Source organism: Bufo bufo, chromosome 5, assembly GCF_905171765.1.
Source record: "Bufo bufo chromosome 5, aBufBuf1.1, whole genome shotgun sequence".
Taxonomy (NCBI): domain Eukaryota; kingdom Metazoa; phylum Chordata; class Amphibia; order Anura; family Bufonidae; genus Bufo; species Bufo bufo.
This window is the reverse complement of record NC_053393.1, coordinates 452,485,790-452,511,619: the sequence shown is the minus strand read 5'-3', so window position 1 is coordinate 452,511,619 and position 25,830 is coordinate 452,485,790. Positions and strand designations below refer to the sequence as shown.

Here is a 25,830-nt window from a genome sequence, read left to right as displayed (position 1 = left end):
ATACCAAGAGACACCATAGGAAGCATCATTCGCAAATTCAAGGCAAAGGGCACTGTTGAAACGCTACCTGGTCGTGGCAGAAAGAAGATGCTGACTTCGACTGCTGTGCGCTACCTGAAGCGCAAAGTGGAGAAAAGTCCCTGTGTGACTGCTGAGTAACTGAAAAAAGATTTGTCAGATGTGGGTACTGAAGTTTCAGCTCAGACAATAAGGCGCACACTGCGTAATGAAGGCCTCCATGCCAGAACTCCCAGGTGCACCCCCTTGCTGTCTCCAAAGAATAAGAGTCGTCGACTGCAGTATGCCAAAAGTCATGTGGACAAACCACAAAAGTTTTGGGATAGTGTTCTGTGGACTGATGAAACAAAATTAGAACTGTTTGGGCCCATGGATAAATGCTATGTTTGGAGGAGGAAGAACAAGGCCTATGAAGAAAAGAACACCTTGCCTACTGTGAAGCATGGTGGGGGGTCAATCATGCTTTGGGGCTGTTTTGCTTCTACAGGTACAGGGAAGCTTCAGCGTGTGCAAGGTACCATGAATTCTCTTCAGTACCAGGAGATAGATATTGGATGAAAATGTGATGCAGTCCGTCACAAACCTGAGGCTTGGGAGACGTTGGACCTTTCAACAGGACAATGATCCCAAGCATACCTCCAAGTCCCCTAGAGCATGGTTGCAGATTAAAGGCTGCAGACTTAAATCACCAGACTTAAATCCGATTGAGAACCTCTGGTGGGACATAAAGAAAGCAGTTGCAGCGCGCAAGCCTAAGAATGTGACTGAACTGGAGGCTTTTGCCCATGAAGAATGGGCGAAGATACCCGTAGATCGCTGCAAGACACTTGTGTCAAGCTATGCTTCACGTTTAAAAGCTGTTATAACTGGAAAAGGATGTTGTACTAAGTACTAATATTGAATGTCACTTGGGGGTTGAATAAAACTGATAATGATGTGAGCACAGAAAAGACATTTGTGGTTATTTCATTATAAATGTTATGTTATATTTGTCTGACTTACAAGTGCCTCTTTGATTTAATTGTAAACTAGATGACTGAAATGATCAAAATCAATGTCAAACTGGCCAAAACACTCAATTTTTAGTGGGGGTTGAATAATTTTGAACACAACTGTATATACATATTCTGAAAAATAACCTGAAATTGTAAGTACTCTTCATGCAATAGATCGTTCTTTGATGAGTCATTCCATTTAAAAGGTATACAGAACTTCACATTCCCATCATTTTAACATCATTAATGACTGGTCTAAATATTTTCGGAAAACTAAAAGTGCACAATGAACAAATTTTACAAGTATTTATTTTAACATACAAACAAATGTGCAATACTAAATACGTTACAAGGCTGTGAAAAAAATGAGGAAAAGTAAACACCGCTAATCCTATCATATTATAACAAAGCAAAAACAACCCTGATAGAAGTCAAAGCTCAATTTACATTAAAGACAAGGAAACAACATGGCTATAAGTCAAAAAGTGATGACATTACAAACTTTATCCGCAACTACACTGTATGGCACATCCAAAGTTTATTACAAAACTACATGAACACCAAAATAATAAAACATTAAATGACAACACAACATATAAACTGAATTAAAAACAAGGCCATTGATAATCAGGTCCAGTCTTATCTGCTTTTCTATAATTGTAGCTGTGTTATAAATATCCTATGAATATATAATAGTGCGGTGCATGTAGACCATGGCATGACCTGCGACTGTAAATCCCAGTATCAAGCAACTTGTGCTTATATGAATGACCAGTGCAAGATGTCCGGAGTATAAGCCTATGAGTTGACCAGCAAAGTATAATGGATAGAAAAGTAGGAGTTCTTTGTTCACAGGTTGTGTCTGGAAGAAAGCAAACATGTGTCTCTGATCTTGGACAACCCCTTTAAGGTCTCATGCAAACGTCTGTAGTTCAGTCCGCATGAAATCGGTGTTTTTCCGCATAGGACCCATTCATTTCAATGAGGCCGCAAAGAATGTGGACAGCACCGTGTGCTGTCCGCATCCATAGGTCTGTTCCAAGGCTCTTTCAAAAAGATAGAACGTGTTCTAGTCTTGTCCGTTTTGTGGACAAGGATAGGACATTTTTACAGTAGTAAAAAGAAAAAAAAGATATTTCTACAGAAGTAAAAAAAACTAATTTGGTGGCATGAACATGGCAGGAATCTGTGTTTTGCAGACCACAAAACGGATACGGTTGTGTGCATGAGGCCTAAAAGCAAATCTGTACCTGTTCTTTCATGTTTTTAACTAGACATTAGATAAGAATTACTCTTCATAAAGGATATGAGCACCTTTACAGCCATTTTTAGTATTGATCTATATGCATTTTGGGCTAAATGTTATTTTTCTTAAACAGATTTTTATTGAAATTTTTGCCTCCATTGACTTCTGCAGCTTCCAGGTTTTATACTACTAAAGCAGCTACAGAAAGTTGTCTGAAGGCTCGCTCTCCAGCCCCTTTCTGACCACTCCTGGTTGATCTTCTAAGCCGATTTATCCCCAAAGCAAAGCCGTATAAAGTTTTTTTGGCCCAAAATACATGCAAATCAATGATAAAATTAATTAATTCAACTAAAAAAAATGACTAACATGGTGTCCATAACCTTTACCGAAACACCAGATTTGTAATTCAACAAGATCAACCATATTTTAAGGTTTCCTATCAAATAAATGAACACCTGGAGAAGATTGTGCTTTTGTGATGCAAGAATATTATGAAGATGATTAATAGTCCAATACCAGCAAGTAGTCAATGGATTGTAGAGGTATGAGGTGTTAGCATATGGACATTTCATGCACTCAATGATTCGAGCTGATGCTCTAGGTACATTTAGAATTTTTTTAATGTCCTCATCAAAACGTTTAGCTACATAAATTCCGTCCGATATACAGTCTCCTCCTAATTTCAGATTGCCTTAATTTCACTTCCATTTATCTAAAGTCAATGCAGCATCTCTCGTTTCCTGGAGAAGGGATACAGTAGGAACACTGTGCCCTAAATTAGAAAAAAAAAATATTTGAATGATTAGTTCCCTACATCTAACCATTCTAGAACGTCATACCACTGAAACCCAACTGTACATAAGGGGTAAAGTCACTAGAGGTCTGACCACTGGGACCCCCACTGTACCCAAGAATGGGAATGCCCTCTCCTGTTCCTGGCAGAAAATTTTTTTGACCACCGTCCATTAAAGTCTGAGGGAGATATGAAAAGAGCACAGTGAGACCCAAAGACATTTAAGGAATATCCAATGGCAAGGAAATGTTTTTGGTAGGCTTCTAATGTTACAACTTCACGGTTTTTGCTTGCATTGTGTTATGTTTCATATGAAACGGGTTCTCTAGGCTACCGATATTGGCGACTTTTCCATCATCATAGTCACTAGATGAAATAAATGATATATTAAGGCTCCATTCACACGTCCGCAAATGGGTCCGCATTCGTTCCGCAATTTTGCAGAAGGGGTGCGGACCCATTCATTTTCTATGGTGACGGAATGGATGCGGACAGCACACAGTGTGCTCTCATATAGAGAGCTCCCCGCCAATTTTTTTTTTTTAAATGTGTTGTGTCGTTTATTACAGCAACTGTGGACAAACAAAACACACACAACATTTGAAATGATGGAAAAGCCAAATCATTATATATCCGCTATATGTTCTGGTCACTTGCTTTATATCCACCTATATATATAATATTGCAATATTCACATCAATTCTGAACACGTACATGAAAACTATCTTCATCATACCTTCTCCTAAAACAAAGTAAATATATGCCAGCTTCCACTAAAACACCTTTGTGTCAGGTTGGCAGCGAGTGACTGAAATATTTGTGCCATTTCATATTTAGGATGTGCTTTGTGATCTGCCAAATAAGTCTGAGGAATACAGACTATGGGGTAATCTTCCCTTATTTCCTTACGTTTATCTCCAAGCACCAAGCTGCATCTGTAAATTAAATTAACATGGTGCCTTGGAGGAGTCTTTTTATATATTTTTTTTTCAACACATAATAATAAAAAAAAAAAGTTTGATAATAAAATATTCAGGACTTTCCAAAACATTAAAATAGTTAAAAAAAAAAAAAAAAAAAAAAGCCTAATGGAACTGTAAAGTGAATTTTTGGAACACAACTATAGTCTCAAAAAACGTAAAAGTTACAAAGTTTTATGGGCAATGGCCCTGAAAATACTAGCACATGGTACATTATACTGCCACCTGCGGGCATACTCAGGTAGTTTTTGTGGTATGTACTTCAGTGTAGGCCACTTAAGGGCAATAAAATCCACAGTAAAGTGCTATATCAACTGTATACTGTAGAGGACGCCATTTCTTCACTTCCATAGTCACTAATTCCTCAAGTGCTGTGTCGACAGCCCCTAGCAAGCTAAACTGCATTTTCTGGGTCATCCCCAAAATGGCCACCAAAGTGGCAGGCTGTTGAAAGGTACACTTTCAAGTAAATAGTACAATATTAAAAATCTATGGCTAGATACTCATCCATTGTATAGAAACTGCTGAACGCTCTTGCTAGGTAGCATGTAAAAACTTTGGCAAGTTATAGTATACAAGTCAATGAAATATCAAAGTTTCACCATTCAGTTTAGAAAACGTAGGGACAACAAAATCAGGAATCCCCATTCATATACCACCCGACATGGCTTTCAGGTCTAGTCGGTAGACAGGGTAATGCAGATACTTGGGGACCTCTGATGGAGATTTGGTTGGGGTTTACCAGGCACTGCAAGCTCAGTCCTCTCAGAAATGTAGACCAGGTTCTCCTCCTGTAGGCTACATGCGCTAAACCGATTTGTTTCCACACAAGAGCCTGTGCCAACATTGTTCACACCCATGGCATTATGTAAAGAAGCCGCCCCGCTCATTTGCTCAAAGGATTTACTGAACACAGATGTTGCAGTTCGTGCCAGACTGTGGCTCCCAGGTTTGGGGAGGGACTGACTAGTTGTTAGGGTCAGTCTCTTCAGAGACACTAGCTCCAGGTTTTCACTCATGGCTCGCTGGTTCTGCTTCCTGCTAAGATGTTCGCGGCAAGAGTCTCCCCCAGAATCCCTTTCTTTAACCCCAGCCCGGGATCCAAGAGATCTTCTCTGGGCCTTCACCAATGCTGGTCTGCTGAAACTGCCACTACTGCTGTGAGACAGGGCAGACTGGCTGGAGCTGGAGGCAGCCCTTGAACAAAAACCTTCATCCACCTCGGCTATTTCGCTCAGCTCATCTTGTACTGTTAAATCTGCAGAGTCTGGGAGAAAACAAAATGAAAGTTAATATAATAGCTCTACGCGCGAGAGAACACCACACACGAATGCTACAGTGCCAACCAAAGCCAAATCATTGAGCGCGGCTTCATTTAATACTTACCCAACGGTCAATCAAAGCATAGATTAAGAATTTGGTTGTGCAGATATACTAATAAAAGTATTTGGGTTTGAAGAGACATGCAAGGAGTTGATTGTGAGGAAAGTTCAGTTGTGAAGCATGCAAGAAAGTAGATTGCACGATCCCCCAAGTCATAGCAAATTCTACTAATTTCGAGATTTAGAAGGTAACAAATGGAAAGGTCGTAGGATGCATGATGCAACTCACTAATTTAAAGCGGTTTTCATAATGATGGCCTATCCTCAGGGTAGTTAATCAATATGAGATGGGCGGGGGGAGTTCAGACTCCCTGCACTCTGCCGATCAACTGTTTGACGAAGTGGCGGCGCTCAGAGCTCCAGTGCACACCGCGGCCTCCTGGCAGCTTACCAAGCACAGCGCTCTCCATTTGATAGTGGCTGTGCTTGTCATCGCAGCTCAGTCCCATTCACTTGAATGGGACTGAACTGCGCTTAGGCCATTTGACCAGTGAAAGTGATATCACATGGTCTAGGAAGACGCCTAGGTGCTCAACAAGAGCCGTGGCCTCAAGCTGATCAGCAGATATGCCAGGAGCCGAACCCTCACCAATCTCATACTGATGAACTCTTGAGGATAGGCCATCAATACGAAAATCCCTGAACACCCCCACCAATTCATATAACACTACTTCAAGAATATAGCAGAGACCCTTAATAGCATATATTCCTCTATATAATAGTATGCCGAAGAGATATATGCCCTCGTGCATTCTAGGTTAGTCTTCCATGTCACCACCTGAAGCAGGTGGATGGAAATCAAGCAAGACTGAGCATTGTGTAGAGTGTATAGCATGCTTGCTCACGTCTAAACACTCTTGTTTGTGCACCCATGCATTGTGACCCTTTCACTTGCAGGTACCTTGACGCCCATCTACCAAATGATTTAACACTGCACTCTGCCAGGTGAAGTCATTCCGTCCTCCATCAATCTCCTTACAGATTTTTGCCTTCTGATCTCGGCCTTGCCCTCAGCTCTAGCTTCTGAACAGATATCCTGCATTGCCTGAATATGCTGAGCATCATTCTCTGTTAGAGATTTCACTCTCTCGCCATTCCCGATTCTGTCTCCGGACACATTTGTGATATTAATTTCGGGAATGACAAGGTTTCCTGGATCTGAGGAGTCATTATTTGTGTCATTTTGTTCTAAATGAGAAAAACAAACAAAAAGAAAGTGGTGGCTGAAATGATGATGAGGATGAAGAGGATGATGGCACTGCTGGGGAAAGACATACAAATGTAACACTTAAAGGGGTATTCCCATCTCATACATTGTTAGTATATGCTACTAATGCCAAATAGGAGCAGATGCCAGAGGTGGGACCTGAACCCATCTCCAGAATGGGCCTCCAAATGTGAAGGAAAGGGCATCACGCAAGAACAGCCACCCTCCATTAACCACTATGGGAGCTCAGCTATTTCTGGCACTCCCATAGATGTGAATGGAGAGGTGGCCGTGCATCGCAATTCACTTCTATGGGACTTCTGAAAATACCCGAGCACGCTTCACTTTAGGTGGTCTGCTCTGGAGACATTCCTATATGATCCATACCTATATGACATTGATGGCATATCCTAGCGACATGCCACCAATGTATAAGATGGGTATAACCTTTTAATACAAAAGTTACATGAGAAATGAGAAAATCCTGGTCCACTCCAGACTCTGTCCAAACCTGTCAGTTTTTTGATCCATTGCCATGTGATCTATGGGTACGCCTGGCCGCATGAAGTCAAGCTACGCTCCACCTATGGAAGCCAATGGTAAAAAGAGTTTACCACGAAATTGTGCGGCAATGGTTAGCGTTGGGTTGTACTCTAAAAGACCAGACAGATCCTGCTTAGTTCAATGAGATTTTATCTGCCGCGTATGTGTAACAGAAGATTTCTTTGAGGCATACAGTAAAAAGCGCAGCCTTAAATAAAATCTCACAATGCAGTTGGAATCAGTCATAAATTGGAAGACAATGGGCAGCAAATGATGTCAATGGTTATTGTTTCACAATGGATCAATGAAAACTAGCATAAGCAAAACATCTGGAGGGGGGACACAAGCGCCAGTGTGAACATAGCCTTAACACACATTAACATTAGTTGTGGTTAGAGATACATGAATGAATGCCTTCAGATGAAAAAAAATAAATCTAATTTAAACCTGACTGAAAATAGCTGAACCCTCTTAATTTAAAAACGTATTATATGCTGCCTGAACGTCTGGTTCACACAGGGCACAATTTTGAAGGCAAGACCCGCAAAATCATGTGGTCATTGGTCACTGTGGGTGGGCAGATTTTGCCGCATTTGGAAGCCTCTCCGTGTCAATCGAGCTTACTGATGATTTTTAAAGAGGATCTGACACCACAAAATGCAATGCAATCTGCAGACAACAAGTTACAGAGCAGGAAGAGCTGAGGTCCTCTTTAAACCCTATAAGAAATGTTACACAAAGCCTAAAACCACACATGTAAAAAACATCAGGCACAAAAAACAGCTGCATAAAATCATCAAAATTGGATGAAAGAGGACCACAAAATTGTGCCGCCACTGGAGACTGGTGGGGTTTCAGCCTCGTTATGCACCGTGAGAGCTTACTCTTAAACTTTTGAGTCCATTGTTGCAAAAGTTGTATGCCCATCGCAGACACCGGTGGCATATTGCTAGAAAAATAGCTGTGCCCGCTCGGCTATTTTCGGAACTCCCATATAAGTGAATGGAGAGCATGTGTGCTCCCTTTCACTTTTGGGGGCCCATTCTGGAGGTAGGAGTGGGTCCCAGAGGTGGGACCTGCACCCCATGTTGGTGGCATATCCTAGCGAAATGTCACCAATGTACGAGATGGGTGTAACCCTTTAATTAGAGCCACTGAAGCAAAGAACAAACAAATAAACCTGACAAACTCATTATAAGTTATGGGGGCAGGTATTATGAGGTCAGTGTGAACAGAGCCTAATTATTTCTAGATACACTAGTACAGTCCTGCACTAAATTATACTTTAGGACAAAAATCCATAAGGTGTAAGGCCTCATGCACACGACCGTGCAGTTTTTTACGGTCCGCAAACCGCGGATCCACAAAAAACGGAAGGCGCCCGTGTTGCCTTCCGCAATTTGCGGAAGGGAACGGGCGCCGGCAATATAAATGCCTATTCTTGTCCGCAAAGCACGGACAAGAATAGGACATGTTATATTTTTTTAGCGGGGCCGTGGAACGGAGCCGTGGACAGCATCTTTTGCGGCCCCATTTGCGGCTCGGATGCGGACCCAAACAACGGTCGTGTGCATGAGGCCTAAATCAGACCATTTCTACACAATTTCATATCTCCAAAAATTTTAAGCTGTCAATAACCCACAAAAACAGAAATCCTTGCTTTCAGGTATATTTGCATGTACTCCGCCCTTTCAGATCCCTCCAAAAAACTGCATGATTGAGAGGTATTAAATTTGTGTGCATCAGTTTCACCTAGACATGCATTTTCAATAAAGATACATTGCATTTTATAGACAAAAATTCAGAATTTTACCAGAGAACTTCTGATGATCTACTGAAAGTGAAGACAGTGTTGTATCAGTTGTAATAAGGCCTCATAGCTATCACATTTTGTGGCCCGCAAATCGCGGATCCATTCTGCACTTTTACTTGCAAACCCACTGACATCAATGGGTCAGTGGACTGCATTTTGCAGACATAATATATCTTTTTGTGGAACGGACATATGGATGCGGAAAGCACACAGATGATCTGTGTCCTTTCTGCATCCGTACGTCCGTTCCGTAAAGAGCAGAAAATATCCTATACTTGGCTGCCCCACGTAACACAGACCCACTGAAGGCAATGCGTCTGCAAATAATGCGGATGCAACATGGACAGCAGTGCGGATCGCAAAATACATATAGTCATGTGCATGAGGCCATCAGAGCACCTGGACTTGAGAAGCTGAGAAACTGAGTCAGACAACTAGCAGAATGTCTTCAAGAAAAAAAAAAAAAAAAAAAAAAAAAAAAAAAAAAAACACACCAGTCCAGGCTGAGTTCCTATTAGCGTTCAGCTCTTCCGTTCTTCTGCAGGAGAACGGAAAGGATGGATTCGGCACATAACTGAGCCCACAGACTATAGAAACATAGAATGTGTCGGCAGATAAGAACCATTTGGCCCATCCAGTCTGCCCAATATACTAAATATATATACTATAATATATACTATAATGGTGTCCGTTAGGTTTCCGCTTGGAGGAACATTTTTGAAGCAGAGACAAAAGTCCTTCCGCTTCAAACCTCTTTCTCAGAGCGAAACCTAATAGACCTATAATGGAGCAGGAGAACGGAAAAGCTGAACACTTACTTGAACTTAACCTTAGGGGCTCATATGCACACGACCGTATGTATTTTGTGGTCCGCAAAAAAACGGATCTGCAAAAAATACAGATGATATCTGTGTGCATTCCGTATTTTGCAGAACGGAACAGTAATGCGTACAATAATAGGACAAGTTCTTATTTTTTGCAGAACGGAAATACAAACATACATAAACGGAATGCACACGGAGTGCATGAGCCCTTATATGTCGCTACTGATATACCATGACCTGGATGAAGAAGAACCTTCAGAGACAAGACGGTGTTCTTTTTGAATGAGGTTCTGTTTCTACTTTAGAACCAGGACCTGAGCAGACATTCTTCCCAGCACATTACAGTGTAATGATAGAGCATCAGTCATAATGAAAGGAGACCAAGAGTCATACACCCGTCTCTAATACTGCCATCACTCCGTGCTAATATAATCCTGCACAGAGGCAGGGACAAAAGAAGCCAGAGCTACAAATCTATTCCCAGAATGCTTGTCACATTTTATAGATGTAAATATGACCACCCTACGGATGAGAACATAAAAGGACTACAGACTGCAGCATAACTGCCAATTTACGTGACATGAGAACTACACACACACATACTAATGTTCTATATACTAGGGACGACAAAAGACTGCACATATCACAACTGGAAAATAGAATTTTGGTTTCTGTAAAGATGGAATCTAGGCTTGACCTAAATATCCCTAATTGTGCGTTGTAAATGTGGTTAAAAGGGCTGCACTGGATTAAAAAGAAAACAAAAATGGCTGCTTTATTCCAGGAACAGCTTCACCCCAGTGTGGGCGGTATTGCAGCTCAGCTTCATTGATGTGAACAGGCTGAGCTGCAATACCACACACAACCTGTAGACAGGGGTGGCACTGTTTTACCAATCCTATGCCTCTTTTTAATAGAGATATGACAAGAGTCCCTCTATTCCCAGCATTACAGCCTTTGACTTGTAAGGTTTATCTAGCTTGCAAATCACTTGGTAATCTTCTCAACGCAAACCAAATCTCAGCTTTGAAACGCTTATCTTTTATTAAGCTCATCTCGGAAACTTTCCACTGTGAACTTATCTAGGGATTTTGTTCAGCTGCAGTGTTTTAGATTTGGTCACATTAGCAACCTTCTTATGCCCCCAAACAAGATAATCCAAACCCACTCCACGTTACATTACTTGACCTTGAGGTGCTGCTCAACAGGACAAGCCATCATGGTTTTTAACATTTACTTTTTCGTGAAAAACATAATTATAATAACAAACTTATGGCCTTTCCCACCTGAAGACAAAAAATGGCTTAAAGGGGGTTGTCTCATTTATCATGTAGAGAAAGTTAGTGCTGGTGCTTTTTCCTATAGTGTGCAAGCACGACCACCACTGCAGGATTGCATAGTGGTCGTAACCATGGAAAGGAGCAGTGTATAATGTGCTGGAAAAATGAATCCAGCCAGAAGTGGAAGCAATATGGAAGATAACAATACATTAAGAAGTGCCTTGTATTAACTTCCGCTACATAATAAATTCTATATGTTGAAGGGAGACAAGCCTTGGGACATGACCAGGGGAAATAACCAAGCCGGATATCCATCCATAGACAGCTGTTTCAGGGTGTCTGCCCCTCATCAGTAGGGGGTAGGATTCTGGCTGGCTGTGTGTGATGCCTTGGATGTAGCTTATGTAGGGTACTGGCTCTCCTTTAAGAGACCAACTTTGGAGAATTACTGGCAGTGCTCCATGGTATGTCAATGCTTCATGGGAAAACAATATGCATATAGGTTTCTCCCAAGGAACGAAAACCATCTTGCGGTCACCTCTTTGCATATTGTTGCAGGATGGTCCTTTTTAAAATTCATGTTCCCTTGGAGCACTGCCAATAAGTCTCCATACCGTTGAGCACTTCCAGTAATTCTCCATACAAGACTGGTCTCCTTAAGGAGAGCCAGTACCCTACCTAAGGCCTCCTGCACACGACCGTTGTGTGCACCCGTGGCCGTTGTGCCGTTTTCCGTTTTTTTTCGCGGACCCATTGACTTTCAATGGGTCCGTGGAAAAAACGGAAAATGCACCGTTTTGCAGCCGCATCCGTGATCCGTGTTTCATGGCCGTGAAAAAAATATGACCTGTCCTATTTTTTTCACGGCCAACGGTTCACGGACCCATTCAAGTCAATGGGTCCGTGAAAGAACACGGATGCACACAAGATTGGCATCCGTGTCCGTGATCCGTGGCCGTAGGTTACTTTTTATACAGACGGATCCGAAGATCCGTCTGCATAAAGCTTTTTCAAAGCTGAGTTTTCACTTCGTGAAAACTCAGAACCGACAGTATATTCTAACACAGAAGCGTTCCCATGGTGATGGGGACGCTTCTAGTTAGAATACACTACAAACTGTGTACAAGACTGCCCCCTGCTGCCTGGCAGCACCCGATCTCTTACAGGGGGCCGTGATCAGCACAATTAACCCCTTCAGGTGCGGCACCTGAAAGGGTTAATTGTACTATCATATGCCCCTGTAAGAGATCAGGGCTGCCAGGCAGCAGGGGGCAGACCCCCCCCCTCCCCAGTTTGAATATCATTGATGGCCAGTGCGGCCCCCCCCCCCCCCTCTATTGTAATTATTCGTTGGTGGCACAGTGTGCGCCCCCCCCTCCCTCCCTCTATTGTAATAATTCGTTGGTGGCACAGTGTGCGCCCCCCATCGGCCCCCCCTCCCTCTATAGCATTAACAACATTGGTGGCCAGTGTGCGGCCTCCCATCTCCCCCCCCCCCCATCATCATTGGTGGCAGCGGAGTTCCGATCGGAGTCCCAGTTTAATCGCTGGGGCTCCGATCGGTAACCATGGCAACCGGGACGCTACTACAGTCCTGATTGCCATGGTTACTTAGCAATAGTACAATAGTAGAAGATTCATACTTACCTGCTGCTGGCTGCTGCTGCGATGTTCGTGTCCGGCCGGGAGCTCCACCTACTGGTAAGTGACAGCCTCAGGTCTGTGCGGCGCATTGCTAAATGAACTGTCACTTACCAGAAGGAGGAGCTCCCGGCCGGACACGAACATCGCAGATCCCAGGTAAGTATGAATCTTTGCTAGTGACCCGCTGCCACCAATGATCGGGGGGGGGGAGATGGGAGGCCGCACACTGGCCACCAATGTTGTTAATGCTATAGAGGGAGGGGGGGGGGCGATGGGGGGCGCACACTGTGCCACCAACGATTTATTACAATAGAGGGAGGAAGGGGGGGGGGGCGGGGGGGCGCACACTGGCCACCAATGTTGTTAATGCTATAGAGGGAGGGGGGGGGGCCGATGGGGGGCGCACACTGTGCCACCAACGATTTATTACAATAGAGGGAGGAAGGGGGGGGGGCGGGGGGGCGCACACTGTGCCACCAACGATTTATTACAATAGAGGGAGGAAGGGGGGGGGGCGCACACTGTGCCACCAACGATTTATTACAATAGATATTCAAACTGGGGAGGGGGGGGGGGGGTCTGCCCCCTGCTGCCTGGCAGCCCTGATCTCTTACAGGGGGATATGATAGTACAATTAACCCCTTCAGGTGCGGCACTTGAGGGGTTAATTGTGCTGATCACGGCCCCCTGTAGGAGATCGGATGCTGCTAGGCAGCAGGGGGCAGTCATGTACACAGTTTGTAGTATATTCTAACTAGAAGCGTCCCCATCACCATGGGAACGCCTCTGTGTTAGAATATACTGTCGGAAATGAGGTTTCACGATCTAACTCATATCCGACAGTATATTCTAACATAGGGGCGTTCCCATGGTGATGGGGACGCTTCAAGTTAAAATATACCATCGGATTGGAGAAAACTCCGATCCGATGGTATAAAAGGGACTCCTGACTTTACATTGAAAGTCAATGGGGGACGGATCCTTTGAAATGGCACCATATTGTGTCAACGTCAAACGGATTCGTCCCCATTGACTTGAATTGTAATTCAGGACGCATCCGTTTGGCTCCGCACGGCCAGGCGGACACCAAAACGACTTTTTTTTTCATGTCTGTGGATCCTCCAAAAATCAAGGAAGACCCACGGACGAAAAAACGGTCACGGATCACGGAAAAACGGGACCCGTTTTTGCGGACCGCAAAAAAATACGTTCGTGTGCAGGAGGCCTAAGCCGTGTCCACTTCTGTAATTCTTCCAAAGTGGACACAAATTCTCAATTTGCCTCTCTGTATCTGCCATTCAGATATGCGGATAGATCCTTGGATTGAGTAGCTTCTGAGGCTGCAGAGTATTCTCAGAAGAGATACTTGCGGTAACTGTCTCATTCTCTAGGAAAATGTCCACACGTTGCAGTAGCATTGTGGGATTTGTTGTGATTTCCCAAAAAACAAGGCATGGTAAAAAATTTGCAGCAAAGTACATGGCATGACTGCAGCACCTGAACAGTCTTCTCGTTTACTGCGCTTCTGCTTTTAGAAGCAGAGAAGACGCTGCAGCTCAAGAAGCAGCCGAATCACTGCACCAGAAATCCCTTGCACACTAAAAAGAGAAGTAAGACTGAGCATGGCTGTCCACCTTGACACATTTAGGCCCCTTGAAGACGAGCAAGTATTCCGCGTGGGTGCAATGCGTTGCGTGCTGCGAACGCATTGCAGCCGCACGGAATCCAGACCCATTCATTTCAATGGGGCTGTGTACATGAGCGATGTTTTTCAAGCATCACTTGTGCGTTGCGGGAAAATCGGAGCATGTTCTATATTCTGCCATTTTCCCCCCACGCTGGCCCCATAGAAGTGAATGGGGCCTGCGTGAAAATCGCATTGCATCCGCAAGCAAGTGCGGATGCGATTTTCACGGATGGTTGCTAAGAGATGTTGTTTGTAAACATTCCGTTTTTTATTACGTGCGTGAGGACAGGAGCTTCTTCAGGGTCCTGTATAGCACATTGTGCTCCCCCGACATCCAAAAGAGGAGCTCATCCTGATGCAGACAGAGGGCGGTAACAAGACATGTAGTACCGCACTGTACTGTAAGGAGGCGCTAATAAAGGACCAATACAGGGGTTTTACCAGAGAAATGTTCATGTTGATTGGTTGGATACGAGTCTGAGGCATTGTATGTTGAGTCTAGTTTCAACTTATGATGGCCCAGGAAAGACCATTGTAAGCTGAAAATATTGTATTCTGAGGTCATTGTATCTCGAGGGATCACTATAATTTTTTTTTAGCAAGAGTAAAAACTAAAAAAATGCTAATAATAATGGTCTGGATTTGAACAATAACTGCACTTTGTAGTAGTGAAATATCAGTTAGTGGGGTCTGAGTGATGAGTGCTCTCTCTCCTCGTTCCTGAAAAGAGGGCTCAGTAGAAATGATATGAAGCCATCTCTTGTCTGTCTTCAGCACCGAGGAGTGACCGCACCAAGCCGATTTCTTTTGTCTCCTCATTTTAGCGATTGTGGGGGGTCTCAGCCCTGGGACTCCCACCAATTAAAACCTTTGATGTGTCACTGTGACATATCAAAAGTTTTTTTCAAAGAACAGTTATTCTAACTAACAATATTCTTTGTGGGATAACCCCTTTAGGCCCCATTCACATGACCATATTTTTGGTCCACATCCGATCTGCACTTTTTGCGGATAGGATGCATCCGTATCTCCGTGTCCGTTCCGTATGAAAAATATTTAGCGGACAAGGATAGTCATGGTCACAATGGATCCGCAAAAAAAAGGATGCACGAACGTCATCCATATTTTTTGCGGGCCGCAAAATACATACGGTTGTGCGAATGCACCCTTAATAAGACAACAATAGCACAAGAGATGCACTTGAATATTAAAGAGGACCTTTCACCTATTATGACACTGTGAACTAACTATACAGACATGGAGAGCGGCGCCCGGGGATCTCACTGCACTTACTATTATCCCCGGGCGCCGCTCCGTTCTCCTGCTATGTCCTCTGGTATCTCCGCTCACAAAGTTATGGTAGGCGGAGTCTGCCCTTGTTCTGCTGTAGCGCTGGCCAATCGCATTGCAGAGCTCACAGCCTGGGAGAAAATAACCTCCCAGGCTGTGAGCGCTGCGATTGGACAGCGCTAGAGCAGAACAAGGGCAGACTCCGCCTACCATAACTTAGTGAGCGGAGATACCGGAGGGCATAGCGGGAGAACGGAGCGGCGCCCGGGGAGAATAGTAAGTGCAGTGAGATCCCCGGGTGCCGCTCTCCATGTCTGTATAGTTAGTTCACAGTGTCATAATAGGTGAAAGGTCCTCTTTAACAGCACCATCGGGCAACATGGGGCAAGGCAGCCTATATCTGTATCTGAAGGAGAAGGGGACCGCTCGTATATCCATTTTACAATCCATAAGGAGCTTCATGGACCTCAATTATAATGTAAGATTCATTTAAGGGGATTAGCTCTTTTGGACAACCCCCAAATGGATGGAGCCTACAGAATAAGGCTCAATTCACACAACCTTATGTATTGCGGTCTGCAAAAACGCAGATCAGCAAAAAATACGGATGGCATCCATGTTGCTTTTGTTTTGTTTTTTGCAGACCCATTGTAACAATGCCTATTCTTGTACGCAAAACTGACAAGAACTGGACATGTTCTTTTTTAGCAGGACTGATGTGCTCTCTGAATTTTTTGTGGCCCCATTGAAATCAATGGGCCCTCATCCAATCGGCAAAAAATGTGGAGCGGATGCGGACCAAAAATACGGACTTGTAAATGGGGCCTTAGGGTATATTCACATGACGGATTTTTGCAACAGTTTTGCAGCTTGCTCTGTTGTGGATTTAGTCTTGGCTTATCCGCAAGAACTGACATGCTTATTCCCCTTTTAGCTGATGCGTTATGTTAGCAACTTTTTAACGCAGATTTAAGATCTTTTTATGTGCCCGCATTGCTGAGAAAAAGGATGGTTTCATATATGCAAATGAGCCTCTAAGAGCAATGGGGGGGGGGCTATGGTTGCCATTACACCTAGAGAATTAAGAAACATATGTCTTCATTACATTCTATAGAGACATTAAGCTGGAATAAAAATATTTCCACCTGCAGAACTTGTAGGCTCATAATGTTCGCTTTGTTACAAATTCCTAGCCATTTTGGAGCATTAGGAAAGAGGACATTGTGGCCTGGAACATCACTGATCAAAAAGGAAGATACAATTTCCACTTCCTCCAGCACATCATGTAGACAATAAGCCATTTCATGGAGGGATTTGGTTTTTCAAACTGCAGACATCAATAACAATTTCCCTGAATGAAATCGCACATGCTGAATTATCACTCAATTAGCGTATCTTCCACAGCAGCTCACAAAGGGAATGGAAACCGATCAATTTTAACAACGCTCATTAGGTTGTTATAGGGAAGTTACGTGAAGCTCTTTTCAGTCTCAAAACAATTGTACGTTCTTGAGCGCACTAATGCTAGGGAAATGGAGGCTTATTTAGTGTACTTTTCTAAAGGGAAAAAAGGGACATTTCAGTGCTGAAATATGTATGGAAATTGCAAATATGCGTGTGCGTGTGTGTGTTGGGGAGGGGGAGATAGGAAGGGGTTGAAGGGTGCCTCCAGTGACAATCACCACCATGCTCTTACATCCTCATAAGCAGTACATGTTAAGCTTTCTTCAAGAGCTCAGCCGTTTGTGCTAGGAACCTCTTAGTTTCCATAATTAACAGAAAACTGACCTAATTGTTTGCAATGTTACAAATACAGAATTGCAGCATGGTCACTATCTTCACTAACCTGCTAGCTCAAATTACACTAGCCACTCCTCCCTCTCCCTTGAAGGGGTTCTCCAGGAATAAAAGACTTTATCTAATGCCCTCAGCCTGCCTCCATAAATAGAGGATTTATACTTACCTGCTCCCCGACGCTCCTGTCCCCCACGCCTGTGTTCTGGTCCCCGGACTGTTTACATAACGGGCTGCATGGACAAGGTCACATGCTCCGCTGCAGCCAATAACTGGCTTCAGTGGTGATGTTCCACTTATGGAGGACCGGAACGGTGGGGAGCAGGTAAGTATGAATCTTCTGTTTATGGAAACTGGCTGCGGACATTAAATAAAAAGTATTTATTCCCAGAGAACCCCTTTAGGCTGGGTTCACAATTGAGCGTTTTACAGCGCGTTCAAACGCGCTGTAAAACGCTCAACACATGAAAACCAATGCTTTCCTATGGCCCTGGTTCTCACTTGAGCGTTTTACAGCGCGTTTGAACGCGCTGAAAAACGCCCTACGCTCAAACAAGTTCTTGAGCTTCTTTGGGGCGTTTTGACGCGCGTTTGTGGCCATAGGACACTGCAGTCAATCACACAAACTCGCGTCAAACGTGCGTTTACTATTGCAAAAAACTTGCATAAAAACGCGCGTTAAACGCGCATATCAAATACGCTCAGGTCTGAACCCAGCCTTAAAGAGGCCCTGCCACCACATAATGCAGTGCATCCTGCAGGTAGCATGTTACAGAGCAGAAGGAGCCAAGCAGATTGATATATAGTTTTGAGGGTAACGATTCAGTAAAAGTTGTAATTTACACATTTTAACCACCTCCGGACCGCCTAACGCAGGATCGCGTTCCGGAGGTGGCAGCCCTGCGCAGAGTCACGCATATATGCGTCATCTCGCGATGGCCGAGATTTCCTGTGAACGCGCGCACACAGGCGCGCGCGCTCACAGGAACGGAAGGTAAGAGAGTTGATCTCCAGCCTGCCAGCGGCGATCGTTCGCTGGCAGGCTGGAGATGTGTTTTATTTAACCCCTAACAGGTATATTAGACGCTGTTTTGATAACAGCGTCTAATATACCTGCTACCTGGTCCTCTGGTGGTCCCATTTGTTTGGATCGACCACCAGAGGACACAGGTAGCTCAGTAAAGTCCCACCAAGCACCACTACACTACACTACACCCCCCCCCCCCGTCACTTATTAACCCCTTATTAGCCCCTGATCACCCCTGATCACCCCATATAGACTCCCTGATCACCCCCCTGTCATTGATTACCCCCCTGTAAAGCTCCATTCAGATGTCCGCATGATTTTTACGGATCCACTGATAGATGGATCGGATCCGCAAAACGCATCCGGACGTCTGAATGAAGCCTTACAGGGGCGTGATCAATGACTGTGGTTATCACCCCATATAGACTCCCTGATCACCCCCCTGTCATTGATTACACCCCTGTCATTGATTACCCCCCTGTAAAGCTCCATTCAGACGTCCGCATGATTTTTACGGATCCACTGATAGATAGATCGGATCCGCAAAACGCATCCGGACGTCTGAATGAAGCCTTACAGGGGCGTGATCAATGACTGTGGTGATCACCCCATATAGACTCCCTGATCACCCCCCTGTAAAGCTCCATTCAGATGTCCGCATGATTTTTACGGATGCACTGATAGATGGATCCGATCCGCAAAACGCATCCGGACGTCTGAATGAAGCCTTACAGGGGCATGATCAATGACTGTGGTGATCACCCCATATAGACTCCCTGATCACCCCCCTGTAAAGCTCCATTCAGATGTCCGCATGATTTTTACGGATGCACTGATAGATGGATCCGATCCGCAAAACGCATCCGGACGTCTGAATGAAGCCTTACAGGGGCATGATCAATGACTGTGGTGATCACCCCATATAGACTCCCTGATCACCCCCCTGTCATTGATCACCCCCCTGTAAAGCTCCATTCAGATGTCCGCATGATTTTTACGGATGCACTGATAGATGGATCGGATCCGCAAAACGCATCCGGACGTCTGAATGAAGCCTTACAGGGGCGTGATCAATGACTGTGGTGATCACCCCATATAGACTCCCTGATCACCCCCCTGTCATTGATTACCCCCCTGTAAAGCTCCATTCAGACGTCCGCATGATTTTTACGGATCCACTGATAGATGGATCGGATCCGCAAAACGCATCCGGACGTCTGAATGAAGCCTTACAGGGGCGTGATCAATGACTGTGGTGATCACCCCATATAGACTCCCTGATCAACCCCCCTGTCATTGATCAACCCCCCTGTCATTGATCAACCCCCCTGTCATTGATCAACCCCCCTGTCATTGATCAACCCCCCTGTCATTGATCACCCCCCTGTCATTGATCACCCCTCTGTAAGGCTCCATTCAGATATTTTTTTGGCCCAAGTTAGCAGAATTTTTTTTTTTTTTTCTTACAAAGTCTCATATTCCACTAACTTGTGTCAAAAAATAAAATCTCACATGAACTCACCATACCCCTCACGGAATCCAAATGCGTAAAATTTTTTAGACATTTATATTCCAGACTTCTTCTCACGCTTTAGGGCCCCTAGAATGCCAGGGCAGTATAAATACCCCACATGTGACCCCATTTCGGAAAGAAGACACCCCCAGGTGTCTGGTATCCAAATGTCTAAAAATGCCCTCCTAAAAGGAATTTGGGCACCTTTGCGCATCTAGGCTGCAAAAAAGTGTCACACATCTGGTATCGCCGTACTCAGGAGAAGTTGGGGAATGTGTTTTGGGGTGTCATTTTACATATACCCATGCTGGGTGAGAGAAATATCTTGGTCAAATGCCAACTTTGTATAAAAAAATGGGAAAAGTTGTCTTTTGCCAAGATATTGCTCTCACCCAGCATGGGTATATGTAAAATGACACCCCAAAACACATTCCCCAATTTCTCCTGAATACGGCGATACCACATGTGTGACACTTTTTTGCAGCCTAGGTGGGCAAAGGGGCCCATATTCCAAAGAGCACCTTTAGGATTTCACAGGTCATTTACCTACTTACCACACATTAGGGCCCCTGGAAAATGCCAGGGCAGTATAACTACCCCACAAGTGACCCCATTTTGGAAAGAAGACACCCCAAGGTATTCCGTGAGGGGCATGGCGAGTTCCTAGAATTTTTTATTTTTTGTCACAAGTTAGTGGAAAAGGCTTATTTTTTTTTTATTTTTTTTTTTCATACAAAGTCTCATATTCCACTAACTTGTGACAAAAAATAAAAAGTTCCATGAACTCACTATGCCCATCAGCGAATACCTTGGGGTCTCTTCTTTCCAAAATGGGGTCACTTGTGGGGTAGTTATACTGCCCTGGCATTCTAGGGGCCCAAATGTGTGGTAAGGAGTTTGAAATCAAATTCTGTAAAAAATGACCTGTGAAATCCGAAAGGTGCTCTTTTGAATATGGGCCCCTTTGCCCACCTAGGCTGCAAAAAAGTGTCACACATCTGGTATCTCCGTAATCGGGAGAAGTTGGGGAATGTGTTTTGGGGTGTCATTTTACATATACCCATGCTGGGTGAGAGAAATATCTTGGCAAAAGACAACTTTTCCCATTTTTTTATACAAAGTTGGCATTTGACCAAGATATTTATCTCACCCAGCATCGGTATATGTAAAAAGACACCCCAAAACACATTCCTCAACTTCTCCTGAATACAGAGATACCAGATGTGTGACACTTTTTTGCAGCCTAGGTGGGCAAAGGGGCCCACATTCCAAAGAGCACCTTTCGGATTTCACAGGTCATTTACCTACTTACCACACATTTGGGCCCCTAGAATGCCAGGGCAGTATAACTACCCCACAAGTGACCCCATTTTGGAAAGAAGAGACCCCAAGGTATTCGCTGATGGGCATAGTGAGTTCATGGAAGTTTTTATTTTTTGTCACAAGTTTGTGGAATATGAGACTTTGTATGAAAAAAAAAATAAAATAAAAAATCATCATTTTCCACTAACTTGTGACAAAAAATAAAAAATTCTAGGAACTCGCCATGCCCCTCACGGAATACCTTGGGGTGTCTTCTTTCCAAAATGGGGTCACTTGTGGGGTAGTTATACTGCCCTGGTATTCTAGGGGCCCAAATGTGTGGTAAGGAGTTTGAAATCAAATTCAGGAAAAAATGAGGAGTGAAATCCGAAAGGTGCTCTTTGGAATATGGGCCCCTTTGCCCACCTAGGCTGCAAAAAAGTGTCACACATCTGGTATCCCCGTACTCAGGAGAAGTTGAGGAATGTGTTTTGGGGTGTCTTTTTACATATACCCATGCTGGGTGAGATAAATATCTTGGTCAAATGACAACTTTTCCCATTTTTTTATACACATTCCCCACCTTCTCCTGAGTACGGAGATACCAGATGTGTGACACTTTTTTGCAGCCTAGGTGGGCAAAGGGGCCCATATTCCAAAGAGCACCTTTCGGATTTCACAGGTCATTTTTTACAGAATTTGATTTCAAACTCCTTACCACACATTTGGGCCCCTAGAATGCCAGGGCAGTATAACTACCCCACAAGTGACCCCATTTTGGAAAGAAGAGACCCCAAGGTATTCGCTGATGGGCATAGTGAGTTCATAGAACTTTTTATTTTTTGTCACAAGTTAGTGGAATATGAGACTTTGTAAGAAAAAAATAAAAATAAAAAATCATAATTTTCCGCTAACTTGTGACAAAAAATAAAAAATTCTATGAACTTACTATGCCCATCAGCGAATACCTTAGGGTGTGTACTTTCAGAAATGGGGTCATTTGTGGGGTGTTTGTACTGTCTGGGCATTGTAGAACCTCAGGAAACATGACAGGTGCTCAGAAAGTCAGAGCTGCTTCAAAAAGCGGAAATTCACATTTTTGTACCATAGTTTGTAAACGCTATAACTTTTACCCAAACCATTTTTTTTTTACCCAAACATTTTTTTTTTATCAAAGACATGTAGAACTATAAATTTAGAGCAAAATTTCTATATGGATTTCGTTTTTTTTTGCAAAATTTTACAACTGAAAGTGAAAAATGTCATTTTTTTGCAAAAAAATCGTTAAATTTCGATTAATAACAAAAAAAGTAAAAATGTCAGCAGCAATGAAATACCACCAAATGAAAGCTCTATTAGTGAGAAGAAAAGGAGGTAAAATTCATTTGGGTGGTAAGTTGCATGACCGAGCAATAAACGGTGAAAGTAGTGTAGGTCAGAAGTGTAAAAAGTGGCCTGGTCTTTCAGGGTGTTTAAGCACTGGGGGCTGAAGTGGTTAATCTCTGTTCTTTCTGACTTCAGTTGTACATGGGGCTGTTTTGTCAGTGATTGATGGCATTCTCTGTGAGTATACAGAGATAGCTGTCAGTTACTGACAGTTGTGCATTGGGGTGGTTTTAAGTTCAGAAAGCAGAGGTTTAATTAAATGTATAAATTACAAGTTTCGCTGAATCTTTTCACCACAAAGCTATGCAATACTTTTGGAAAGTGTTCAGACTCTTTCACATTTTGTTATGTTCCGGCCTTGTGTTAAAATAAAAATATCAAAATGAGAAAGTGAAAACAGAATTAAATTAGCAAATTTAATATAAAAGGGTAAACTAAAATTTCACATGGACATAAGTATTCAGACCCTTTGCTATGACGCTTCAAATTTAGCTCTGGAGGCCTCCAATTTCTCTTGATCATGCTTCTACACCTTGACTGGAGTCCACCGATGCTAAATTCAGTTGATTAGACATGATTTGGAAAGACACACCCCATCTATATAAGGTCTCACAGCTGACAATACATGTCAGAGCAAGAAACCAAGCCATGAGGAGGAAAGACCTGCCTGTAGAGCTCAGACAGGATTGTGTAGAGGCACAGATGTGGGAAAGGGTACTACAAATTCAGCTGCACAAAGTTCCCAAGAGCACAGTGGTGTCCATAATTCTTAAATGGAATAAGTTGGAAACAACCAGGACTCTTCCTAGAACTGGCCACCCCACCAATCTAACTAATCGGAGAAGAAGGGCCTTGGTAAGAGAGGTGACCAAGAAGTAGACATATGGGAGATGTAAAGTAAACTATTTTAGGAGGTATTACTATCTGTTTTAAAAAGCAGAGAAATAGAAATTTAGAAAATTATGAATTTTTCAAAATTTTTGGTAAATTTGGTATTTTTTTTATAAATAAAAATGAAATTTTTTGAATCAAATTTACCACTGTCATGAAGTACAATGTGTGACGAGAAAACAATCTCAGAATGGCTTGGATAAGTAAAAGCGTTCCAAAGTTATTACCATATAAAGTGACATGTCAGATTTGCAAAAAATGGCCAGGTCCTTAAGGTGAAAAATGGCAGGGTCCTTAAGGGGTTAAAGGAGACTGCAGCCAGTAAGCATTGCTTAAATTTCAACTTAGGAACATGAATTTCCACAATGAATCGCTTTAGGTGCCCTTTCAGCAATGATTGTAGCAATAATAAAGGTCAAATGTTTGTAAAAGTCAAAATGCTCTATATTGGACCTTTGCTTCAAGCATAAATTTGTTGGCTATATTTGGAAATTAGGGCTATTAGAGGAGTGGCAGCATCACCTCTTTGCAGAGCAGGATTACTAAGAAACATCTGCCATCTCTAAGGGAAGTTTCATTATGAAGATATTGAATTGCAATGATCAATGGGTTTTTTCCAAATAGGTTTCACTGCTTATACAACTGACCGACCAGCTGGTGGTGAAAAGTGTTTTCCAAGTGATATGTATAGTGTTATAGATAATAGGTCTAATGTGTAAAACGCAGAGTAGAAAAAACGTGGAATAGTTGCTGTTAGCAGCAACCAGGGATAATCCAACATGTTAAGAAGTATATAAATATGGATGCTATGGACAAAGGCTCCAGAGGGTTATTGGTTGAAGACTATACTATCCTCAAGTCTTCCCAAGCCACACTGATCCAAATAATAATATATTCTATATATATATATATATATATATATATATATATATATATATATATATATATATATATATATACTGCCAATCAATTCCAACTAAAAGATCAGTTCCTTCACATGAAGCATCTATCAACGCTATATGCAATATATGAATAGTCCAGTTTCCTCGTCCTCCATGAGTGAGACAGACTTTCATCTAACAGAGGTGGTCAAAAAAACTCCAAGTCCTCGCCAAGCTAATGTTCCTGTGATGGTTTAAAGCGTACCTGAGTTTTCAAAAATTATTTTGCATAATTGCTGCGCGTCTTTGTACAGTCCTAACTGTGAAGGAACTTGAGCTTCCCTAATGTTTTTTCAGCCACATTATTCCTCGTTTCAGCTGCAGAGCTAGATAAATTTCACTCAGAAGCAGGAGGCATCTCCCTTCTTCCAGTACAGTACTGCTGTGATATAATTTCTCTTAATTTCCAGTATGTTTGTTTTCAGCTGTATAGCTCACAGAATAGATAAGGAGGGATAAAATCAAACTTACGGACACACAGGAGGCTCCTTTTATGTTCAGAAGCAGTGTAGAAGTAGTTCTTTTATCAGGCCCAGGAGCTCAGCTAGCTCTGACATGCCCCTGTTTCCTGTGAGCAGTCTTCTGTGTCTATTACCATGGACGGATCAAACTTGACAACAGGCAGTGGACTGCAATTTAGGTGGAAGCGAGACACCTAGTGGCCATTACTTTACAACTTTTTTTCAGGTGGATGCAGGCAGATTCCTTAAGTGAAGTGATTTAGAAATCTGCATTCTCTATTAAATGGAATTAAATTGTGTGAAAGTACAGTGACTCTTTAAACTGAAAATAATCCTATACGGTCATCAAAAAGGGTAGCTCGAAAAGGTTTTATGCAGTATGTCAGATATTTTAATTCTCTATAGTAAAGTAAAGAGGTCTGACTGATACCATGAAGAAAATGTTCGTATTCATCTCTCAACATTTGTGTGAACCCTGAGCAACCCCTCGTAAAAATGCGTAACTAAAATTATATAGAAACGTAGAGTCTCACCATTCCTCTTCCACCGATGACCTCGTATCGACAAACTGGTCACGGCATTCCTAGATATCCTTGATGACGTAGGGGCAATTTCAACTTGGATACACTTAATGCCTTCCTTAGCTCCCTTAATAGCTCCTTGTGGTAATGACGCCTTTATTGCATTGGCAACCTGAGATGGGAGGTAAAGCAATGCTGAAAATTAGCAGAATTGTTATTGAATACGATACGCAAATTATAAAACAAGAATATCGGGCACCTGGTGGTGCTAATGGAGATGTCGGTGGCATGA

At 43.0% G+C, this 25,830-nt stretch overlaps 1 protein-coding gene across 6 annotated transcripts in view; it reads right to left on the bottom strand.

The window, feature by feature from the left end:
* Positions 1-3,567: 3,567 nt before the first annotated feature.
* The window catches only part of FAM126A (family with sequence similarity 126 member A), a 162,340-nt gene continuing 140,077 nt past the window's right edge, over positions 3,568-25,830 (bottom strand). For 4 of the 6 annotated variants that reach the window (XM_040433670.1, XM_040433672.1, XM_040433671.1 and 1 more), the window contains 2 exons: positions 25,551-25,710; positions 3,568-5,299 (listed from right to left, as the gene is read on the bottom strand). In XM_040433670.1, coding sequence (XP_040289604.1) covers positions 4,710-5,299; positions 25,551-25,710 — 750 coding nt within the window. In that variant the 3' untranslated portion in view covers positions 3,568-4,709. Of the gene's footprint in view, positions 5,300-6,315; positions 6,603-25,550; positions 25,711-25,830 lie in introns of all 6 variants that reach the window. The other 2 variants (XM_040433676.1, XM_040433675.1) reach the window with 2 other exon arrangements.